Raw genomic sequence first — 21,761 nt, 5'->3', positions numbered from 1 at the left:
GCACCCTCAGCAAAATTGAGCTAATGTAGAGACTTTGGCAACAGTAGTTGTCAAAACAATCTCTCCACAAGGTTCATTTAGTGGTTGTTCTGACGCTTTTGATCATATTACACTGTCTTCCTCAGCAGATTTGAAAATCTATAAGTCCTTGGTCACATATCCATTTTTCTCCATGTGCTGAAGAAGACTGTGTGATGTGATTCAAAGCAGCTAAATGGACCTCCTGAGGTTTTTTTTTTTTTTACACCTTTTTCACTTTTTTGTAAAAAAAATATGCACAGGATTTTACACAACAGATTTATTTAACAGTGAGAGAACCGTTTCACAAGTTAAAGACCTTATCTGTTGTCAGGTTTACAGCAGCCTGTGACGAAAAGTGTGTGTAACATCACAGTGCTGACACATGATGCTGCACACTGACTCCTGATTGTGCCTTTAAAGTACCTAGAATAGCACAAGCGTCTCCATTCTCCACTAAAATACGCATTAGTACAAAAAGCAAAGCACGTACTTTACATAATGTGGCAAATAAAGGCATTCATAGTGACATTCACTGAGTAGCTGAAAGCTTCCATCAAAGCGTTTTACATCACAGCCCACACTGTTAAAAACACACAATTATCTGTCACCGTAAATAGAAAATAGAGGTAGAAGCGTAAAACTAAATCTTACTGATACAATCAAATATGGTGTTGATTGTCAATTTGAAATTTCCTCTCAAACTGTATCATTTGTTAGCATGAAGAACCCTCACATATTATTAGGCAGAAGACAAACTTTAAGACGATATCATCAGTGAATCACCTGAGGGACTATTTTTATGTGCTTTTCAAGGAGCATGAGCTGATTCTGAAAGAATACGAGCACTCAGATTTAAATCTAAAACAATATTATTTGAGCCTACAAGATCTTTCACAAATTCCCTGTCACTGAAGCAGCTCCCTGCGGTGAGACGTTTGTACACTTTACCTCTCCACTTTCTCTCAAACTTTCTCTCTCGCATGAACAAGGTTTAACTCTGTGTTATGAGAGACTTGGCAGAGATCAGGCGCACAGAAGATGTGAAGTTTAACTCTGATTCAGTTCACATAATCAGCATGTGATCCCTGACTTACCTCGACAAATTCGTATGTGCTAACATAACCTCTAGGGGATCCTGAGACTCAACCTTATTGTTCTTCCTCAGCTTTTACTCCTTAGGTACAAGTAGAAAAAGACAGTCAAGCACAGGCAGGAGGTAGAAAGACAGCAAATATAGGCTAAATGTAGCAGAGCTTAAAAGAGACTGACTTACTCCCTGCCCATAAACCACTGACCCTCCTCACTGCAATTAGTCCCTGAACCTCTCAGCTCAGGGGCTGAATAGTGTCTCCTCCGCACTGCCTCTGCTTCCTTCTTCTGCCCTGCTGCTGGCCACTGTGGCCCTGGGGGAACCTGCGGGTGTGATACCTTTACGGGCTCACACCCTCTCTCTGACTTCCTGGGTGAGGTTTTCGGCTCCGGGGCGGCTGTCGGTGGAGGCTGTGGAGCAGGGACGGGTGTGAGGGCCAGGCAGACGTCCCCCACGCAGAGCTGGCGGCACTGCAGGCCACAAAGACGGGCAGTCTTCTGAGGGCTGCAGGAGGACCAGCCCCGCCCACGCACAAAGAATGGGTACTCCACATAGACATCCACCAACTCCTGGTGGAGGGACACACACGTGTACAGTAGGATGAAACAGAGATGCAGTGTATACACTTGTTCACTAGGGGGTGGTGTTGTTTTGATTTGGGGAACCTGTTTGTGCTGAATTCATGTCAGATAGCAATTACAGTGAGAAAAACATGGAAGTGTAATGATTGGCAGATTGGCAGATTGTACAGACATTATACCTTAAAGGCCAATTCATGGTTTCAGTGTCGGCACGAAAAGCAAGGATCCTGGTTATTTCTCATACTGTTTATTTCCCATCCATGGTCCAATTCTTGTTAAGCTGTTGCACAGTTTTCTTTTTTTTTGACTTTTTCATGTTGCTCAGGCAAATACAGCAGGTGAAGGAAACGCTGCTTCCTTCTGTCAGGAGGTCGCCATCATGTTGTCTTGTGCGCATTCGTGAAATGTGTCTGCGTTCGCATACACCCCCAAATTCCGCAGTCTGCGCCTGTCTGAAAACCATGAACAGGCCTTGAGGCTGGAATTCCTCAATATATTTTTTTGTTGTGGACAAATCCCATAGAAATTCAATCTTTCTGACTAGCCCCCTCAGTGGAAGTCAGCCACAAGTCCATTGATTCTCACTGAAGACGTTTTAAAAAAAGGCTCAATAATTTCCTGGCCAGTAGTTCTTAGCAAATGTTACTCTAACAGAAGTAGATGTTGCATTTGTCGGGGACTATTTTCAGCTGTGGAATAATACATGTTTTCTGTGTTAGTACTTAATGGCGCCAGGAAGGTGTACGTGAGAATGCTTGTATAAAGGAACAAGTCAGTCAAGTGTGGCTAATTAATGTATGATTATGTAAGAAGTACTTGTTGGTAGGATCAATTCATGGTTGGTTTTTGGTATTTTCAGTGGATGTATTCACAGTACAAAATAGAAACATCTTCTATTCTTTAACATGTCACAGTAAAAGCCTGACCAAAGGCATTGAAAACATTTAAGAATTTGTGCACTGTGTCTTAATCCAGTCCAATCAGTTATATTTATCACTGATGGATCTTCAAGGTTGTGTTTATATTCATTCCCATATGACCTGAACACAACATCTGGTAGATATGCTGCTTAAGGAGAAAAATGGCTCACAGCTACTTGTGAACGGTCTGCTGTGAATGATGTATATGACAGAGTGATTTTCCTTTACCTGTGACTGTTGGTCGTGAAGGAGGATCAGGAGGCGTGAGATGGAGGAGGAGGAGGCTGAAGGGGAGATGCTCTGCACCGTGCAGCAGCTCAGACGCAGGTCTGGACAGGCCTGTGATCCCAGCTGGAAGTCTTCTGTCTGCAGGTGCTCCACTCGTCTCAGCCGCCCGTCTCTGAGCTCGATCAGAGAGCCGGCCACGAAGTGAGGGAGCAGCCAGGGGAAACGGTTGGGAGAGGAAGAGGAGGAGGAGGAAGAAGCATGTTCAGTAGAGGCCAGAACAGAAGATCTGACTGTGTCCTCCTTCATGGAGGTGTATGTGCTGTTTGAGTTATCACCAGGGAAGGAACGTCCAGAAACAGGGTGGCTGACAACATTTGTTGATTGGTGCAACAAATCATGTTGGTCCTCATGTGGAGAGTGAGGTAGGCATGTGCTCAACGATGGAGGACTTGGTTTTGCAACCCTGGGAAAATACTCAGCTTTCCTGTCTCTTCTCCTCACATATGGTCCTTTATTCGTGCCACTGCTCTGCCTGTTTGTGTCCCTTAATGTCTTGAGCTGCTCCCAGCCGTAGCCTCCACCCAGTCTGTGGAAACCCTCAAAGACCAAGGAGGTAGGGCTGAATCTGGAGGGGTGGTGTGGGTGCCCTGGGTGAACTGTGGGTGTGCCAGATAAGTGGCTGTGGTGCTGATAATGGTGGGAAAAGTCCCATCCAGGGTGCAGGGGGTTAAACTCTCTCCACTCTGCCCAGCCATGGTGCTCCCTGAATGCAGACAGCACATGAGGCTTGGATCTGGTGGATGTGTGAGTCTGAATCCAGGGCTGGTAGAGTGCAGGAGCCCGTCTTGGCACTGGCTGAAATGGGCCTGTGTGTTTTGTCTTAAACTCGCTGTGACTCTTGTAAGGGTAAGGCGCCTTGAATGTTGCAGCATCACACAGCTGCTGCTGCTGCTGTGATGTTGAGCTCGGTCTTTGGTCCCTCTTTTTCAGTGGAAGGCTGTCCCTGTCTGGGACTAGAATCGGGTTTGGTGTGAAGCTCATTGGCTCACACTGCCTGTCGCTCACACTGGCACTGCGTGCCCTCCTGCAGAAGCTGAGGAGGTGTTGTGATCATGTGATACAGACTCCATTAGTCTCTTGGCAAGTGTTGCAAATAGTAAGGTCCAAGGTTGTCACGATCTGAAAAGAAGAAGAAACAATTTTACAAACAACTTTACATCTTCACAAACAACACGTCAGGCTGACTCACCCTCTCTCTCTTTCTCCGCCTGCCCCTCTCTCTCTCTTTAAAATATGGTGATAAATGACAGACACCCCCCCCCCCTTCTGAATGTGCCACCTGCTGAGATCACTGCCTGTAAGTATCCCCCAGACATCTCAACAATAACTGCACCATCAGCTTCAAATGAGGGCTTTCCAACCACCAATCTATATATCTATATTGGAGACAAACAGAAAGTGACGCAGAAGACACTGTGACCATGAAGCATAATAGACAAGTCACAAAGTGTATTATGAAATGATATATTGTCTGTTTGTGTGTATGTGTATATGTGTGATGAGGGGACCGAAGTCCAGCTACCCAGTGCCACAGTCGGGGGCCCACACAGCAGACAGCCAGGGCGGCCTGGCACAGGCCCATACCCCCCTTTTCCCCTCCTCCTTCCTCCAATTGAGGGTTTTCAAACTCAATTTCAAACCCATCATTCAAGACCCAGACACATACCGCTCATCATCGCCATCCACCAACACACCAAGCCGCTCCTCATCCCCACTAACAGTACATGACAGATTATGGACCGATGGATATCTGGAGAATGATTAATCCCAGTAATAAGGAATACTAATTTTACATGTCATATTACATACATCTATCTATCAATTATTTTTGGCTAACAACTATATCACTCACAAAGTAACTTATCCAGTCATCCATATCATCCTTATCTCTGACCATGCTCCCATAAGCATTACCCTCTTAGCAGAACACCAACCTCAGCCTCCCCCTAGATGGCGCTTCAACAACTCATTGCTCAAAGACAGAGATTTCCTCAATTACTTTTAACAACAATGGGCATCTTTCACTGAAATCAAACACACCCCTGCAATATCAGCATGCACATTATGGGAAACAGCAAAAGCAGTCATGAGAGTAATTGTAATATCATACAATTCACGCAAAAAGAAAGAAGAAAATGAAAAAGAATGCAATCTACAAAAAGAGGTGAAGAGATCGGACCTTCGAGCCTCACATTCCCCCACCGATTCAGTAATAATAGAACTCCGAAAAAACAAACATGAATTAAACGATATAATGAGTTAGAAAACTGAAAATACAGACATTCCTCAAACTTCAACAACTTCACTTTGAATTTGGAAATAAAACAGGTGAGTTTTTAGCAAATCAACTGAGGCAACAAACAGAAAAATCCATCATTACCTCAATTATATACACATCTGGTAATATAACACAAAACCCCTCCATGATTAACGACTCTTTTAGATCTTACTACACAAATCTCTACAGTTCAGACCAGAATAAATCACCCACAGATGCTGAGAAGCTTTCTGAGGGGTGTCTTCCTACCCAAACTAACTCAAACTCAATCCAAAACCTTAGAGCTTCCACTCTCCCTACATGAACTCACCAAAGATCTCCATTTTATGCCTAACAATAAATCACCCAGATTACCCAGCAGAATCTTATAAACAATTTTGGCCTCTTCTCTCACCACTGTTCTCCAAAGTAATGTCTGAAATCTACCAAAATAAAGTCATCCTCAACCACATGAACATGGTCTACATTACACTTATCCCAAAACCAAACAAGGATCCCACCGACTGCTCCAGTTATTGGTCCATATCATTAATTAATACAGACACAAAAATTATGAGTAAAACTTTATCAGTCAGGCTAGAAATTTTGTCACCAATACCAACACAATATATATTGATGTGGTTTAGTTTGATGGACATCTACCAACTCCTTTGTAAAGAAAAAAAAAAGTTACTATGGTAACAAAGTACTGCACAGAGTGTGGTTAATGAAGGAATGAGCGTAGTGTGGACAAGGCAAAGTAAAAGGTTGGGGGTGGGTGCAAAGTTAGTGGTTAGATGGTATCAGTCCATTCACTTCCTTTGAGGTTAACAATCTCTTTTAAACTCGTGTCATTTTCCACTAGAAAACAAAGGAAAGCGTGTGCGCTCAGTGTCCAAGTCCAGGATATTAAACACACAGCTGCAGCGTTTCTCTCTCTTTCTTGTAGGACTAAAGTGATGTCCAACACCTCAAGCTACTGAAACCCCTTCATCCTCCTTACATGCATGCACAATGAGTCAATACACTCAGAGGGGCTAAATATAAGTACCTTGTGGCCACACGCATACACAACAGTTACCTTCCGCGGCTCTGCAGACATATTATTTACACAAAGTGATGCAGGGAGGTGAAGAGCAGAGCAGGACTTTTACAGCCTGTCAATGCAAAACCCATCTTAATGCCCTGTATTATGTCATCATCATAGCCGAGCGCTGCCGCTGAATGGACCTCTTTGACTCTCTCTGACAGGCATGTCTCTGATAATAGGAGCTGTTTCTCTATTACGTGTGTGTGTGAGATCAGACAACACCCTCACACTTACATTCCTGTGTGAGCACTCTCCATTATACCATGAGACATAAATAGATCTGTCAGCTAAATGCCCACTGTGTAAATTTAAATTCATTCAAATGGCATCGAGGTTTTGGATACTTACTCACAATGAGCGACACACAGGTATGATGAGATCGTGACCTAAACAGGCCTAGACTGTGATGTAAGCCAGGCTTAATAACCTTATGAGGTGAACAGTTCACTACAGCATGTTAATCTATGGAAATGAAATGTATACACAGCGGTTCTGAGTGTGTTTGAAGCCATCATGATAATAATCTGCACTGAGGATTTTTTGCATATCAGCAATGGTAACACTAAGCACTCATTCAGCTTGATGTTTCTATCTATGTAGTGCAACACAACTAAATTTAACCCCTGGTGCTGAATCCCACAGACAGAAGAGTTCCTCAAACATGCATTCAGAGTTTGGCTAATGCGCATATATATCATAACTGGAGTAAAACACAGCAACACATTCAGAATTTCTCTTTACCCTGAATCGAGAGAAGCTGATATCAGAGAAGCTTCATGTAGGAGACTACACTCACATGTTCCTCCGTCCATCCATCCGTCGTTTTTTCTGTGCATCCATGTTCACGAGATGAACACGGACGGTCCTCACACACCTGTCTGCCTTGTGTCGTCCTCCAAGGCTGCAGGAGAAAAGAACAGAACGAGCAGAAACATCCAGACGAGCTCAACAGACTGTCTATCAGACACTCTCCTCCTTTTCTCTTCTTGTCTCTTCTCCTCCTCTCTCTCTTCCCTCCTACTCGCTTTTACATTTTACACTCCCACTCTACTCAGTCAGTCAGTCCTGTTAACCTTTCTGAGACAGATTTGACGTCTCCCTAGTTTTTTCTTTCTTTCTTTCCTTCTTTCTTTCTTTCTTTCTTTCTTTCCTTCTTTCTTTCTTTCTTTCTTTCTTTCTTTTTTCTTTCTTTCTTTCTTTCTGTCTTTCTTTCTTTCTTTCTTTCTTTCACGTCTGAACCTGTTCACCCGGTGTTTGCTGCTGAGTGGCACTCTCAGCCTCTCTTCCATTTGTAATCACCCTCCTCTTCCTCTCTCCATATTCCACACACTCTCTCCCTTTCTCCATGTAGCTCTCTGTTGTTGGGTGTATAATTAGAAATGAGACTGCTGTGCAACTCCTCAGCTGATGGTAGGCGTATGACTGCCTGATGGCTTTGGCGTTTTGCCCGGTGTAGTGAGGGCGGGAAACGCTTGCTTTAGACTAGCCTGGACACACTCATACGAGATAAAAGGGATTGTAAATCAGAAATCTTGCTATCACATCTGCAGTCTGATAGCAGACAGCCCTCACTTATCACTAATTCTTCCTGCTTTTCTCACCTCAGGAGCAGATGTGAATAATGTTTCATCCTGACTCAGCGAGACACCAAACAGAATGATTGCTTTGAAATGGTTAGTAATTGCTTTGGACCATAGAGCTCAAAGGTCGACATTAAGGACTAAAGTCAATCCTCTGCAGAAAAAGGAAGCTTTTAATAGTTGTGCAGACATCATAAACAGTTTCTTCACTGCCTGCTTTGCTCTCTATATGTTTTCCTCACTTTTCCTTTTTTCTTTTTGCTTGCTTGCCTATCTCTTTCATTTCAATTTAAAATACAAGAAAGATGACTTAGCTTTTGCACAGCAGCCCGTGTCCCAGCTATTGATTTTTGCAGGGCTTCATCAGGTGAACTCCCAGTCATGAGAAAGCCCACACATAATTTAGTTTGAGGTGAAGAGGATTTCTCACTTTGAGTCACTTCATACTTCCTCTGCCCACACACTCTCTCTCTCCCTCTCTGTTTTCTCTCTGTCATTTTTTTTTGCACTTTCTGAACACACACGCACACACACATGCTGGAGAAAGTTCACGGTACGGTGAGTGTTTGCCACGACTAGCACATTTCATCTAAACCACCACAACCACTGACATTTACAAAGAGTGTGTTTTTATTGATACAAATCGCCAATCACTCCCACCACTTCCCAACTGCTACATTACAGCCTGTTTTTACAGTTTCACTTTGTAGTTTGGCACAGATGCCAACTGTGACTTTCAGTTGCAAAAGTTTCCATGCTTATTCTATGCATTTGCAGACATAACAACATAAATGTTTGTTGTCAATTTATTGTATAATGTGAAGAACTTTGTACCAAGGTTTGCAAAAAGTGCTCTATTGAAATGAAGATAATTCATATCATATTCTAAAGGAATATAATATGATCAAGGTTATTGTGCATAATCAAAAAGTTACTTTAGTTTGTGCACACTCATAATTTTCCTCCCTGCAACTGGAGCAAGCCGCTCTTTAAAAGCCTCTCTCAAATGCAGACGCAGTGTTTTTGAAAGAGTCAATGATGTAATGCTGTTTTGTGAAGCTGCTGCATGCAAATATTGTGTAACCAGCAAGTCCAGCTTAGAGGAAGTTGAACTGATGTCTGTTCTCCACTAGATGGTGTCCAGGATACGCAGATTCTCAGATACTCCAGGTTCCCAAACAGTGTAAGTACTCCACTCACCATTCAAAGAAATATGATTTATATATATATATATATATATATATATATATATATATATATTTTTTTTTTAACCAAAGTGTGCAACAGTTTTAATCAATACTTTTAAAAAAGATTATTTAAGTTTTGATCAGAGTTCTGTCTTTTCACCAAAACTAATAAGAATTGCAGGCAAGGGCAAGGAAATGTGCTTTTGTAGCAATTAGTTGAACATTGTGTTTAGATATTATGAGAATGTTATAAAGTAGATTGATATTATTTGTGTCTATGGATTCAAAATATAAAATTGTTGTGTGGGGAACAAAATGTTCTTTGTGGAGGGGAGACCTGAAAAAGCTTTTAAATTGTTCAGAAAAATCTGTGTCATTATAATAATAATAATTATTAAACATTATTAAACATCAGACATAATAATGACAATAGCATAATAAAACAGATATTGTATCTCTGAAATGTAACATTTTTTGACAACATTGACCCTGAAGGTTAAAGAGAGATGGTTTAAAAAAAGGGAGAGAGGGAACAAGAGACAGAAAGGGAGGAGGTGAGGGGAAACAGGGGGTGTAAGAAGACAAAAATAACAAAGGCATGAGTCTGTCTCTCCTTGGTATTTTCCACTCTGTTACATAAAATCCGTCCTTCCCTATTCTCAATCCCTTCCTCGCTCTCTCCCGCAGCTCCTCCCTCCTCCCTGTCATTGGTCAGCTGGTCGGCTCCACAAAGCCACAAACTTGTTCTCGCCTCATCCAAGTGGCTCAGAGTCCACGGAGGGGAGAGAGGGCAGCGGGGAAGGAGAGCAGCAGCAGGGCAGCAGTCGGCATCAGTCACTTCGGAGCAGTTTCCAGTGAGAAGAAAGGGGGGTGGGAGATGAACGGCAGCCTCTCTGCTGAACTCTCACAGGGCTGACTGGCCATCACACACTGATTTAATATATTCCCACGATCCTCCAGCAACATGAGCTCCTCATCATCCAACCTGCACAACAAACGCCTACCCTGTGAGTAATGCCTTAAACTTTAATCTTTTAGATAAGGAGGTTATGTTGAGATGTGAACACAAGTTTGCTCCAGTGACACAGTTTTCATTTTCAGATGTGGAGCAGAACATTAGAGAGGAGGAAATTCTTCTCCATATTTGGTTGTCAGAAGTAGAGCACACACACACACACACACACACACACACACACACACACACACACACACACACACACACACACAGACTGAACATCTAAGGCAGAAAACACAAGTTACAGTGAAAGCTTGTGTGTGTGCAATTTTATTTTTGGCAGCATGTTGCACCTTGTCACATGTCAGAAATACTTTCCAGGATGAAAATCAGTGTCAATGTTCTATTAAAGGTGTCATATTAATGTAAAGTGAGAGAAGAAAGAGCACAACTTAATGCTTTTCTGACCCTGTCTAATTTATTTACTGCTCCATCAGTCAGAGGCATAAGCTGTGTGTATGTGTGTGTGTGTGTGAGAGAGACATAATGTGAAAGCATTATGGTGTGACAGCTCAGCCAGTGTGTTAAATAGCTGCCGTTGTGTTGATGTTGCCTGAAGTGACTGGTCCAAGTGCTGTGCCAGCCAAAAATCAGACAGGAATGTTGAATCATCACCCTGAGTAATGTTCACTAATACCAAGTGAATAGGTCACACTCTCTGTGCACAGGAACAGGGCTGGCTTCCCACACACACACACACACACACACACACACACACACACACACACACACTGAGGCAGGCTTGGATTGGGGCCACCGCACAGCTCCAGACAAAGATCTCTTATTTCTAATGGGATTGTGCCTGCAGATCTCATCAGAGTCGACTGACTGCAGTGAGGTCTGCAGCTTGTTCCATGCAGACACACAAACCCAGATAGGACCTAAAATTGAATTAGTCCCGGTGAGATCAGTGTGTGATTTCATGAGGCTAAAAAGGATCAGGGTTGAGAGTCCAGAGAAGACGCCTCCCACCTGTTGCTTGGCTCCCCCCGGCCTCGTTGCCCCCGAAGACCATTCTGTCACGTTTCGGTTCTTGTGGGAATGTGCCTGAGAGAGAGAGGGGCATCGGTGCGCTGTGGAGTGAAGGACTGACCAGCTGTTGAAAGCGTGTTACAGTCAGCATGCTATTGGGTGTAAAAAAAATTGTTTCTATTCTCCATGTTTTCTTAGCTCAGTCCCCTTGGACATGACCCACATAAGACTGAAGAGGTAGACGCTGTTTAATGAGCAAATTAGAGGGGTAAGAATCCATATCATGAACTGTCTGTATCTTTAATTAATGACACTCTGAGGGTATGTATCTGCTATCCAATCACTAGAGCTTAATGTTTGAGATAGAATGGATACAAGTGGGACCAAACTGAACGCCCCGAAGAAGGTTTAAGCCAGAACATGTGGGTGTTTTCTACCTCCTCTTCCTCCATCTCTTCAGAATACATGAGTTTGACAGTCACACTCTCATTCTCCTGATTTGCTTCGCTTGAGTTCCCATGCAGGGCCATAGTGAAGACACTGAGGTTGTGTCATACTAGCAGCTCTGTCAAGCTATAGAAAGCCACACCAGTGCTTTGAGCTAAATGCTAACATCAGAATGCTAACGTGGTAACCATTACAATGCTAATGTCAAAGAAAATATAGGATGAGATCAATCAGCTGTACAGGCTGTTTAACATCGATGAAGATGGGATTGTGCTTCTCTGAAGATGTCATTCAAGTTGTTCATACGGAGATACTGTTTGCTAAAGTGCAGCCTGGAGAAACCTTTCACCTTTACTGTTGCAGCCACTACTGCAAATGTCATTTGCTTCTGATTGGCTTGGAGAGCAAAAATAAAACAACCCACCTATCCAAAACAAAAGCCAAGAGAACATAAACTCAACGTCAGACTGAATAATGAAATAAAAATCAACTGGCAATTCAGACTGATTATCAGGTGGAGCAAATGCTGAACTGATTCAGTCAAATGAAAATGTAACTTTTTAGTCACAACCTCAGTATTTCTGCATTTCTGGCTGCGGCCCTGCACCTGTGAAGTTAAATTTTCCACTGGTTTGTTGGACCAGACTGACTTCAGTTGGGTTGAGCCAGGCATGATTTCACTCTCAAATAGTCACGTTTGGGTCATACAGCTTTGTGTTCAGAGATGTGGCTGATAAATACTGTCTAATATACTATAAAAAATGCTGCACCTGTTGTGGGTTTTAGTGTCAGGGGACTATACACTATAATACTTTGTTAGATCTTTCAGAGATAACAGGAATACTAACAGGATCATTGCTTCCTATTGTGAGGAAAGCTCACATGGTGCAAATACATACATCATTCCATTACAAACAATGCCTTGTGGCATGTCAGCACTTTAAGTTAATTATACGTGTGTGTGATTATACTAAACAGCCTTGCGTAGATGGCTGAATAAGGTTCACATCAATTCAATAATCTAAGCAGTGTAGCCCTGGGGGACACAGACCGGCTCCTCTCATTAGTTCTCTAACAAATCCATCTAGCTGAATCCTCTGTGTATAGACAGAGCTAACGCCTCCAGGCATACACTGACTGTTCAGGGCCCTACACAGGAGGACAGCAGCAATTCATCATGTGAACACTATTCCCAAATGTGTAAAACATGTAACACGAATTCAACTATTTATACTTGGGTGTTTGTTGGCGCTGATATCGCTGGGAGGAAACAGATACCTCTGACAATCAAAGAAAAAAGGGTGATAAGTTAAAGCTTACAGTGGATCAAATGACTAAGAACCAATACGATATAGTATCATAGTGTTCTGTGGTGTTGCATGGAAGTAAACTAGTTGTTGGTCTGACAAAACAGACAGTTTGAGTGTGTTAACTTGGATATTGTAACATTGCGTTTTGCTTTTTTTTCTGACATTTTTGGGACTTGTAATTACTTGTCAAGATAATAATCATCAGAGATGAAAAAATGAACACTAATGTTGCTCTCTGTCTGTGAGATGTACCATGTTCATCTTAACCTTCAATCACAGAGGCAATTCAACACTGGTGTTTTCAGTTTTGCCTGATTGAGTTGAAGACTTGTTCATTGGTTGATGAGTTAGTAGTTTAGTGACCAGCTTCAACCTGAGCAGAGGTCTAATCAGCCAATAAGTGAAAACACCAGTGTGGCTGTGGGAGGCCATTTAGAAGGCAGGAGGAAAATGACCTCTAATGAAGTAGAATAAAATAGAAAATAACCAAATATACAGAAGAAATTAAGTTATGTGGCATTAAAGTGCAGTATTAAGAGAAAATAATCACATTTAAAAGCATATTGAAATGAAAACCATTGTTAGAATTATAGGTATGCATAAAAAGACAAAATAGATGTGTAATATGGCTCGAAGTGACTGTGTTTAGTTTAACCAAACATTCCTACAGTTCTCCCAGCTGAGGAGAAGATAACTTTAAATCGCCCTCACAAATACTGGGAGAGGCAGGGCAGCTTTTCCAGGAAGAACAAGGAGCGGTGTGATTTTGAAGTGGCTGCAATGAGAGACATCATCTCATGCGAAGATTTAATGGGGAAAGAACAGTTTCCCTCTCTCTCTCTCTCTCTCTCTCTCTCTCTCTCTCTTTCACTCAGCCTTAACCGTGACCACTAGACACAGGGGATATTCTCGGTCAGCCTTCACTGGATAATTCAATGTTTTTGAGTGTGATTACAGATTTAATTATCAGATTTTCAAAAATGTGAGGGGATTTTCTGAGCTTAACTATGATGCTCTGTCCTCTGTCAGTCTGTTGACAACCACTCAAGATGCTCTTTGCTTTTAACAAGCACAACGAATCAGCGCTGTATTAGGTTGTATTACCACTGAGCCAGTAATTCTATAGCTCCGGCAGAGATCTTGGCTTTATTGGCTGTTGTATACGGTTAATAACCTTATTCTACTGTTCATAAATGGTCATTCTAGATAAGAGGATTTGTAAATGTCAGTAGTTTGTCAGCTGGTGAAGCCTATTGTGTTGATCAGAACTCATGACAGTCTGCTTGTGGGCTTATGGAGGGTAGTAGGACATGACACTGACCTACAAACAGTCCCATTGTTAGTCATCCATTGTAATCCAGGCAGGAGGGAAGGAAGGAGAGGGTTAACACTGATGTCATTGTTGCTCTGACAAACTGCGCTGATGGTGCTGGACACTGCTTTGTCCCAGTGAAAACAGCCAGATCTAATATGCAAACGAAAGCAACACATGCATGCACTGAAACATAGACCAGATAGACACACACACAAACATACATCAACAGCTGCCATAAATAATTCACTGTCCTTGCAACTGGAGCCCGATAAATGGCAGCTTTTGGAAAGGAAAAAGGGAGTGAGAGAAACCAAAAATAAAAGTGTGAGACAGAGCAACTGCATAGTCTATGGAGATGTTATTGTCCAAGCGTGGCTACCTGCCTGTTCCACTTCAGTTCAAGAGATTTTCTGTTTTGAAGAATGACAGATGGATACAAGCAGGGAATGCAATGTTTTTTTTAAACTGCAGCCACTGAAAACAGAAAGATATAAAACAGCAGGAGTGACTTTACAGAGATCTTCAGGATGTGCCGACCAGGATGTGTTGAAGCACTGGAAGACTTAAACATCATCTTTTTTTAATGTTGGAGATAAATTTGTGCTGCATTTCATGGCTGCATCTCTGCTCGAGCACTTAGAGCAGGATAACTCTTCTACCTGTAGCCACCCAGTCACTCCAGCCTTCTTCATGACCGCTGACACACCATTAATTACTGAGACAGTCTTAGACACTGATCCACTAATGACCTGCTGTGGACTGTTAACAGTTTGCTGCTGCTGCTGCTGCTGAGGTCAATGTTGTGCTGGAAGGTACGGAAGAGACTTTTAGTAAAAATAACAAGACATCCTTTAACTAATGAGCTTGTGCAGAATTCCCTCTCTCTGTCCTCTCCTCATGTTGACTCACTTTTGGCTAACCTCTCTCCCATCATACTGTAGATATCTTAAGACATCCTCCTCCTCCCCATGTTTGGCCTTCCTGCAAATGTTCCTGTCCTCCCTAACCTTTCCTCCCTTTCTCTTCTTGCTGCTTTTCTGTGTTTAACCACCCACTCCCCACCCCCACCCCTCACTTGTCGCAGTTGGGAACCTGTCCATGTGAAATAAAATCTCTCTCCTCTGACAAACCAAAGTGTCTGGCTGGAAAGGGCAGCCGACCTCAGCCCAAACACGTGTTACCTCAGAGATTCAGGTCTAGGAGCCACGATGCCAGCAGGTGATCATACGTCCTCTATTCAATATAACCAAGAGTGTGTTTGAGAGACAGAGAGAGGAGAGCTAGAGTGGTATTGAAGTATGAGGGGGACAAAAAATGACCTGTACATCAATCAATCGATAAATAAATACATAAATAAATATATGACAATATAAGTATATCAAATAAATTAATAAATTAATTGGGAAATATGTAGTAAATGTGTTACAGTACTAGAAAAAAGACATAGAAATACATAAATAAATAATGGAAATAATGTAAAATAATGTAAGAATATAATGAGGACACTCATTAGTTTTATGTCCTGATTAATTACAAACATCGGTTTATTTGTGCACTTAATTATTTATTTCTGTATTCATTTTAGCCTTTGTAAATCACTTAAATCATTTCTGTAATTATCTCAGTGTTTATTTATTTTTCAGTATTTATTGATGATTGAACCACTCGTTATTTGTCCTCCATACTGAAGGTGTTGTTTACACAGGGAACAGGGAAAAAGTCATGACATTTTTCTCAAACCGCTCTCACTACAGTGCCTGATGCTTTCTTGGCAGTCTGCTATTTAAAACTAAATAGCTGTGGCAACACATGGAAGCATGCACCACCGCCAGCGCCATTTAAACAGGGATGACCTCATCCATTTGTGCAAGGAAACCACTTCTCAGAAAAAAAAAAGTCTCAGCTTGGATGAATGAAATCAAACTGAGAGTCTGGCAAACTGTTCTATAAGCAAAGAAGAGAAGGAAGCGATGGTTCCCACTGGGGTTTCTGTTTAACGACTGTTTACGGAGGGGTTCTTGACCATGCTGCTCTGACAACCAAAAACAACTGGATCATGTGGAGAAGCAGTTTTCTTTGCTCTGTGCTGCCTTGACCTTCCCTCTTCCCTGTCACAGGGGAATCTGCCTGTGAGCTCACATTTTCATTTAGCACAGTGATGGGCTAATGGCAGCCTGCAGATGACACCAAGCCCTGCTATCCCTTCATTTAGCCTCCAGATCAATGTGTTGCCTCTGCTGTTTGTGCAGATGATGCTTCTTAACCAGCGTTTCAGGGTCCTGTCCTTGAAAATGTGACAGTTGAGAGAGGCACATGACATGCAGAACATAAACAGACACAGAGTAGATATGCTCAGTTTAGAGAAAGAACTATAGTCAAATAGAAGACAGTAGAGCATTGACTGATCAATGTATCATCATGTGATGATGTTGTCATATATCTGCTGGCAGCTGTGCGTGTGTCATCTGAGAAGTCTCTAAATTAGCTCCAACAAATAATAGGCTGAGTTTAGGTGTATGCTCCCTCTGCTACATCCAAAAAAGATTTTCTTGTAACCGTGTCTAAGGAGTGCAGGCCAGTCCTGTTCCCTCACATCTTTCCTTTTGTCCAGCTGTGAATGGGCCCTTTCTCTCTCTGCCCCCTGAGCGGAGGATCTGGGTTTGTCTTTATGTGGGGAGGCAGAGTGGCACGCAGACGCATCCGGCCCGCTCTGTCCGTCTCTATCTTTCTGTCTGTTCCAGTCATTCTGCATATCCAGCTGGTCCTGAGTCCTGATCTATGACCTTTTCTCCCAGAGCTCTCAGAGGAAGGAGAAGAAAAGAAAGAAAGAAAGAAAGAAAGAAAGAAAGAAAGAAAGAAAGAAAGAAAGAAAGAAAGAAAGAAAGAAGAGACTGAGGACTAAGAGAGTAACAGAAAGTGTAGAAAGAGTGACAAAGACAAAATGAAAGACAGAAAAACACAAAGGACACAGAAAAATGAGACAAAGAAAGACAGAAATAGGAGGGACAAAAAATACAGAAAGAGAAAGAGAGACAGAACTATTGAGTGAGACAAAAAATTGAGTGAGACAGAAAATTAAGAGAAAGAGGGATAGAGAAAAAAGACATAAAGATGTGGAGAAATAAAGGACAAAAGAGAGAACAGCAGGTCAAGCTCATGCCTGCAGGTTGTTTATCTCTCCATCCTCTCTCCTGAGCAGCCACACACCCTCCAGACATCTTGTGGCATGAAACTTAAGACCCTGGGTTGTGGTCAGGCTGTAGCAGACTGGACATGTGAGCTCATTATCAGTGGACACTGTGGTCGTGCTTTTCTTGTGACCGAGGATTTTCCCGTGTGAGTGGTTGCACTACACAGAGGTCACCGGGGTCGTCCGCAGCTAGGGAAGCGGTATTGATGAAGGTGATTCAATGGAAAAAGAACTGGATAGGGAAGAAAAATCAATGTGAGGATATGCATCTGTAGCTAACCTTTAGCTCTCCACGGGCCTCGGCCTTTAAGTAGCAACAATCAATGATGTGATCAATCAGAACGCAGGGATAAGCAATTTGCTTAAACCTGTCGCCTGTAATGAAAAGCATCATTTTCATGGAGGGATGCAGCACAAATACACAATTTAACAATTGCCTACTCTCCTTTTGTAAGAAAGTGCAGTGTTTTGTCGGACATGATGCCCTCAGCTAGACATATTAAACAAGGACCTCTTTTCATTCAAATGCACATGTCAAACAGGCATCTCCTGATTGTGACTGACATCTTGCTTTGTCAGCGCTGCTCCCTTTCCTTCCTTAAGACTATAAGACGATTGTGTATCAGTGCAATGAGCAGTGCATCACAGGCTCACAACCTCGGACATCTACACAAAGACAGTAACGACACAAAGAGAAAATGCCATGGAGATGACGGACAACATGTAACAGTACAGTGCCACTGCAACTAGGAAAGAGCAGTTGTACTCAGGGACTGACTGCACAGTCAAACTCCTTCACTGCATAATCACTAATAACATCACCTGCAAAAGGCTCATAGTGACACCTGCTTTCTGTCTCTGGTAAAGACCAGTGATGTAGATGGTATAAGCTTTCAGATGTGACATCCAATCAATTAAAAGCTCAAACATTTGAACCCAACATATTACTGCCTGTAGATGTTTGTGTTTTCAGTCTATGGGGAATCCTGTCTATGTCCCATCTACACCCACATACTGTATGCCTGTAGGTGCTGTTAGCCGCTCCAGCCCTGGGGTTTGAGTTGTCCTCTTCCTTACTTCCGTCCAAAGTTTTCTGTCTGATCCCAGAGCCAGTGAGGTCCCTGTGCCCAGGAGACAGGCTGTCAAACAGGGCAGAGCAGAGCTGCAGTGACAGGCTCGTGTCCTGCCGTCACCACAGACATGTCCCCAGGCGTGACTCAGGGGAAGGACTGCGCTGATGCAGCACTATGAAGAAGGCAACCTGTTGATGCTTTTAGCCAACATCCACATTATTTTCGACTTACAGTGATGGTAGACTTTTCCCGACTGCAGCAGTTATAAATTTAGTTCATTGTGAGAGACTGTGCCAACGGGAATCTCTTCCTTTTTTGTCAGAGACAAAAGACAATCCCTGGAATCCTTTCTTTTCCTGGTATTGTAAACTTCCTGAGCTGGATGTCTTTCTATTCTCCCTCTTACCCAGAGGTGTATTTATAGACCTGCTGTGACTGCTGCTCTCAACACAGGCCAGATAATCTTCACATTTTTCCCAGTTTAGACATGGCCTGAAAGCCTCATCCAATTAGCTCAATTCCTGCCTGCAGGTTGCAGTAGCTCCTCAAAACTCAAACAAGAACATTGCTCTGATGACTGAGCAACATATGGCTACGGAGGAAATGCAGAGTGAGACAGTGACTCACAGTCAACTTTGCTCAAATATAAAAGGTATCTTTGGTTTGTTGACAGCGTGGGACATTTGAATTTGAGAACCTAACTGTATGATAATTTATTGTACTTTCAATTGTCACCTGATGAATTAATGTCATATTTTCCTTTACATAAGTAAAGACATTTCGACCATAAATTGATGCAGAAAAGCCTCAACAATTGACCAGAATGCAGTAAATGAAGTGTTTGATGCTCCAATTTCCAGGGAGAGAAACCCCAGACCTCCCGCTCAATGTGCCCCCCAGTGTCTGAACTAAACCCACACCCATGCTCCTCTCATATGTATCTGTAAGATAAATATGAAGCTACAGCCAGGGCACAGGTTAATTGACTGCCCCTGTTTCCAGGCTTTGTGCTAAGCTAAGCTAACACTCGACAAGAAAGCATATTGATGTCTGAACTCAAAAATACTGAATGCCCTTTAACTCAGTTGCTTCCTTTGTATCTAAAATTCTTCTATAAGTTTTTTCTTTATGTTCACAGATCATGTCTGGACTGCAAAGAGATCAGTCATTGCCTCTTCAGTCTAATTTCATAGTCGGCAGTCATAGTCGCTGTCAGTATTTACTGAGACCAGCATTTTCCCCTCTCCTCGTTCCTCCTGCAGTCACACTCTGCTGCAGCTCACCCCTCCACTCACACATTGGACTTGCACTCAGCGATATTACAATGATGCTGATGGGGGAAAAAGAGATCGCATGGTTTCTCAGAACAAGATTAACTTAGTGAAGGACCTGAGCTGGGGTCGGGACTGATTTAGACAACCAACACGCTGGTACAGTGTGGATGTTTGATTAGTTTGTTTAATTTGTTTAATTAGTATTCTGATAAAATCAGCATCTGTGCGTCAGTGGAATGAATCATATCCACATGTATAAAAGCTCTGTGGGAAAATGAAAACATATGCCATTGTTTAAAGTTTAAATATCAATAATACCTACATTAATTGTGAGATATGTGAGTAACTTTTAAGCCTCCCTCCTATGTTTTGTTTCAATATTCTCAGCACAGTCCAAAAAAGAAGAATCCACCTCCTTTTACATGTCTCTCATAGCTCAAGTTCTCCCCATTCTAACTCCTGTGACTGTATCTCAAACTACAATATGTGTCACATCACAAGGTGATCTTACTGACTTCCAGAGTAGAGAAACTAGTCTGTGTTGTGTTTGAATTGACTCCAACCTTACATGATCTCTGGCCTCCAGACTCCAGGTATCAGGTGTAAACACTCTACCTGAGCTGGCATCTGATGTCCTGTCCTCCTGTTGTGTTTGGCAGCGGAGACCGAGCGAGGCCAGAGGCTCCCAGATGCGGATGCAGCGCAGCAGCTCAAGCTGAGAGAGAGGCAGCGTTTCTTCGAGGAGGTCTTCCAGCATGATGTGGACGTCTACCTGTCCTCGGCACACCTTTGTATCAGAGACTACAAGAGACGTGAGTTGGACTGGGGCCATTTCTGTGAACACATGCACATTCACATAAAGATGCAGACAATTTCTTATCCTCCTCTCTTCTGGCAGCCCCCATTGGCAGCATCTCGTCTATGGAGGTGAATGTGGACTTACTGGACCAGATGGAGCTGATTGATATCTCTGACCAGGAGGCTTTGGATGTCTTCTTCAGCTCTGGAGGAGAAGAGGGAGTCCTGACCTCCCCGCTGCCAGGTATGGAAGCCGGAAGCACAGAGATTTAAATGATTTAACAGCGAAATTGCATCCCTGACAATGTTTTTCATCTGACTCACAGTTCAAGGAAACAACAACAACGAGGAAGTCATTAGTAACGGACTCTTTCGAAACGTCCTCGAGGGTCTTGACGCCAAGTCCCGCATGTCCTCCACATCCTCAAACTCCTCCTCCGACAGCCAGACCACCAATGCCAACGGGGGAGACACACCGATAGTCGGGTCAGACGATGAAGAAACACACACCAGCACAGTTAAGAGGAGAGCTGCGCCTCCAGAGATAGAGAAGCTGAAAACTCAGACTCCATCATCGTCTTCCTAGGACGCAGCCCCCTCCAATACATCAACACCTGCAGCACCATAGCTGACACCTCGGCCCGGGGGGCAAAGAGTGGCCTTTGTGATGCCAGGCTGTCAGCTATGACTGTCTTCCACACTCTTATCTCCTGGCTCTTATCACTGTTTTCAACTTTCCTTCGATTTATGAGTTGTGGGTTGGGTTCTGTGTGTTTTAGAGGTGGGGACCATGAACTGTAAAAAGGCGTATGGAGATTTCCTATTAATCCTCACCTGTTTTCATTCCTGTTCTGGCATGTTTGAAGGACGAGATTTGTTCCTCTGTTACTGACCTCACAGGATTTGTAGTTGATGAATGATGACTTTTGTACAGTATTAACATATCCAGGGCTGTAAAGTAATGACAGGAATAAAAAATTGTAATAATTGGATGAAGTATGACTTCAGGTAAATTTTGTTGAAGATTTCTAAAACTTAAATATGCTGTTTTTGAAAGCTACACACTGTCCTGGCAATGCAACGTCTCGGTTTTCTAGTTCAAATTCTAAATGAATCTCTAGTAAGTTTTTTGTTTAAACAATAAAGGAAAAATGTTTCCTTGTGTTCCTAAGAGTTAATGAAACAGTTCCTGGTTATTTGAAGCTTCCTTGTTGAGTGTGATGAAGTGCTTAGCGACCTCCAGACAGCATGAAAAAAAAAGATGCTTCCTGGAAAGCTTGGAGACACAACCAGAACTTGCAGGGCAGCCTCATAAAAAACCTTAAAAGTACTTCACGTTAGAAGAGTGGTGAG

General features: G+C 42.7%; 2 protein-coding genes across 3 annotated transcripts; one reads left to right on the top strand and one right to left on the bottom strand.

Annotated features, from left to right (window-relative positions):
* Positions 1 to 283: 283 nt before the first annotated feature.
* On the bottom strand, positions 284 to 8,192 carry LOC111670935 (uncharacterized). 2 transcript variants are annotated; one of them, XM_087179780.1, is made up of 3 exons: positions 6,989 to 8,192; positions 2,841 to 4,019; positions 284 to 1,680 (listed from the first exon to the last, which is right to left on the bottom strand). In XM_087179780.1, exons 2-3 carry the CDS (start codon positions 3,879 to 3,881, stop codon positions 1,291 to 1,293), a joined length of 1,431 nt encoding a protein of 476 aa, XP_087035906.1. In that variant the 5' UTR covers positions 3,882 to 4,019; positions 6,989 to 8,192; the 3' UTR covers positions 284 to 1,290. The 2 variants fall into 2 exon arrangements, with proteins under 2 accessions (XP_087035906.1, XP_023283658.1); XM_023427890.2 differs by having other exon boundaries at positions 7,044 to 8,191.
* Positions 8,193 to 9,733: 1,541 nt separating this feature from the next.
* On the top strand, positions 9,734 to 21,579 carry LOC111670900 (dysbindin-like). Its single transcript, XM_023427846.2, has 4 exons — positions 9,734 to 10,021; positions 20,270 to 20,422; positions 20,509 to 20,652; positions 20,735 to 21,579. Exons 1-4 carry the CDS (start codon positions 9,979 to 9,981, stop codon positions 20,992 to 20,994), a joined length of 600 nt encoding a protein of 199 aa, XP_023283614.1. The 5' UTR covers positions 9,734 to 9,978; the 3' UTR covers positions 20,995 to 21,579.
* The last annotated feature ends 182 nt before the right edge of the window (positions 21,580 to 21,761 follow it).

Source organism: Seriola lalandi, unplaced genomic scaffold (genome assembly GCF_002814215.2).
Source record: "Seriola lalandi dorsalis isolate HSWRI2012SDOR001 ecotype SW California unplaced genomic scaffold, Sedor1 jcf7180002054864, whole genome shotgun sequence".
Classification (NCBI taxonomy): Eukaryota; Metazoa; Chordata; class Actinopteri; order Carangiformes; family Carangidae; genus Seriola; species Seriola lalandi.
This window is presented reverse-complemented; position numbering and strand designations above follow the sequence as displayed.

Bases quoted from the DNA above. Each gene is read 5' to 3' on its own strand.
- LOC111670935 (XM_087179780.1), bottom strand. From the start codon at position 3,881: ATGAGCTTCACACCAAACCCGATTCTAGTCCCAGACAGGGACAGCCTT. The intron at 1,681-2,840 runs GTAAAGGAAAAT...TCCCTCCACCAG, and splicing joins TTCACGACCAACAGTCACAG to GAGTTGGTGGATGTCTATGT.
- LOC111670900 (XM_023427846.2), top strand. From the start codon at position 9,979: ATGAGCTCCTCATCATCCAACCTGCACAACAAACGCCTACCCT. The intron at 10,022-20,269 runs GTGAGTAATGCC...TGTGTTTGGCAG, and splicing joins GCACAACAAACGCCTACCCT to CGGAGACCGAGCGAGGCCAG. The intron at 20,653-20,734 runs GTATGGAAGCCG...TCTGACTCACAG, and splicing joins CCTGACCTCCCCGCTGCCAG to TTCAAGGAAACAACAACAAC.